This window comes from Diceros bicornis, chromosome 31 (genome assembly GCF_020826845.1).
Source record: "Diceros bicornis minor isolate mBicDic1 chromosome 31, mDicBic1.mat.cur, whole genome shotgun sequence".
Classification (NCBI taxonomy): Eukaryota; Metazoa; Chordata; class Mammalia; order Perissodactyla; family Rhinocerotidae; genus Diceros; species Diceros bicornis.
Window position 1 is genome coordinate 21,645,580 of NC_080770.1, and position 2,009 is coordinate 21,647,588.

The window sequence follows — 2,009 nt, forward strand, 5'->3', positions numbered from 1 at the left end:
TGTGATTGTCAGTTCTACTAATTAACACTTTCTTGATCTAAGAGAGTTTCCTTATCCCAGTGTTCATGATGTGGAAGCTGAAAAGCAGGGAATAGAATAATCTCTAGTACCAAAAACTTGAGTCACTATAGACGGATTGTGTAGTACACAAATGGTCCACTACTGAAGTTAATTTTTTTTCTTCATCTAACTACAGGGTAAACTTAAATGCTCCATGCTATTATGGATACCAGATCATGGAAGAAATCATAATTTTTTTTCATTTGAATGATATCATCTTGTTCTGCAACTATAGAGCAATATAAATCTGAATGCATGGCTGGTTGGAATCATCCAGGCGTGAAGGAATTCCTTCTAGTAGGTTTAACTGAAAATCCTAAATTGCAGATCCTTCTCTTTTTACTTTTCATCATTATTTATTTCATCACTCTGATAGGTAATTGGGGGATGATCATACTGATCTGGTTAAATGCCCAACTTCATACTCCAATGTACTTCTTCCTTAGCAACCTCTCCTTTTGTGATATCTGCTACTCTACTGTCTTTGTGCCTAAGATGCTGGTCAATTTCCTATCAAAACACAAGTCCAGCACGTTTTCTGGCTGTGTTCTACAGAGTTTCTTTTTCTTAGTGAATGTGACCACGGAAGGCATCCTCCTGTCTATGATGGCTTACGATCGCTATGTAGCAATAGTCAATCCCTTGTTGTATGCAGTCATTATGACCCAAAGGGTTTGTATTTGGATGGTCTTTGCATCTTACTCGGGTGGTCTCATTAACTCACTGACACACACAGTAGGTTTGCTCAAACTAGACTTCTGTGGTCCTAACATTGTGAATCATTATTTCTGTGACATCCCCCCTCTTCTGAGGCTCTCTTGCTCTGATACATATAACAATGAAATGCTGCTTTTGATATTCTCTGGGGTCATTGCAATGTTCACTTTCATTATCATCATGAACTCTTATATGTGTATCATCATTGCCATCCAGAGAATCTGCTCAGCTGAGGGGAGACGCAAAGCATTTTCCACTTGTGCCTCCCACCTGACTGCTGTGACCCTGTTCTATGGGTCTGTGATCTTTAGTTACATCCAGCCAAGCTCTCAATATTCCCTGGAACAGAAGAAGGCCTCTGCTGTGTTTTATACATTGGTGATCCCCATGCTAAACCCACTGATTTATAGCCTAACGAATAAGGATGTGAAAGATGCAGCAAAAAGGTCAATATGGTGGAAGAGAACCCCCACCTGACTCAATCTCGTCTATGGATTTGCTAACCTAACATTAACCTGCGAATAGATAGACTTTCTTTAAAATTGTATCACAGATAACATCACAAACAAAACTATAATCAAGATACTTTCATTCAATGTTAGACATGAGTGTTGAGTTTGACCTGAAGACTGAAAATTAATCTTTTTCACCATTCATTGTTTTATGACTTAATAGTTTCACATTCTCAAGAGCTGAAAAATAATTTTTTTGTCTAACAAATTATCATGATAAACTCTGAAAGAGCTCACCTTGGATTTAAAGGAATCTGACATCAACTTAAATCAAAAGAATACTCCAACTATAGGAATTTATCAAATGCATTGTTATTTCAGAGAAAAGTTGAAATGTTCCCTTGGAATGATTTTCTTAGATCATACCCTTATTTTTTGTTATAAAAATTCTGTCATTCAAGTAAAAATATATATCTTAAATTTTGTATTCAAATTGCATATCTTGATAGTATCTTATAAAAATGGCTATAGAAAAAATAATTCTAGGTAGTTGTAGTTTATTAACTCAATATACTTCTACTGAGTACCTTTATTGTGTTATCCTTTTATTGTTTTTATCTGTGTTATCCAAACCTAGAGAGATTTACAAAAGAGTTAGAGGAACAGGGGATGGAGGAAGGTGGTAAATGGGAAAGACTATTTAAAGAAGAGAATGTATGAATTTGGCTCTAGCATGGAATTTTTCAGCAAAAACAGTAGAAAATAAGTCTGGCAAGTTAT

General features: G+C 35.7%; 1 protein-coding gene across 1 annotated transcript; it reads left to right on the forward strand.

The window, feature by feature from the left end:
* Positions 1-315: 315 nt before the first annotated feature.
* LOC131395813 (olfactory receptor 1052-like) lies at positions 316-1,254 on the forward strand. The gene has a single exon (XM_058527632.1). It carries the CDS (start codon positions 316-318, stop codon positions 1,252-1,254), a length of 939 nt encoding a protein of 312 aa, XP_058383615.1.
* Positions 1,255-2,009: the final 755 nt, after the last annotated feature.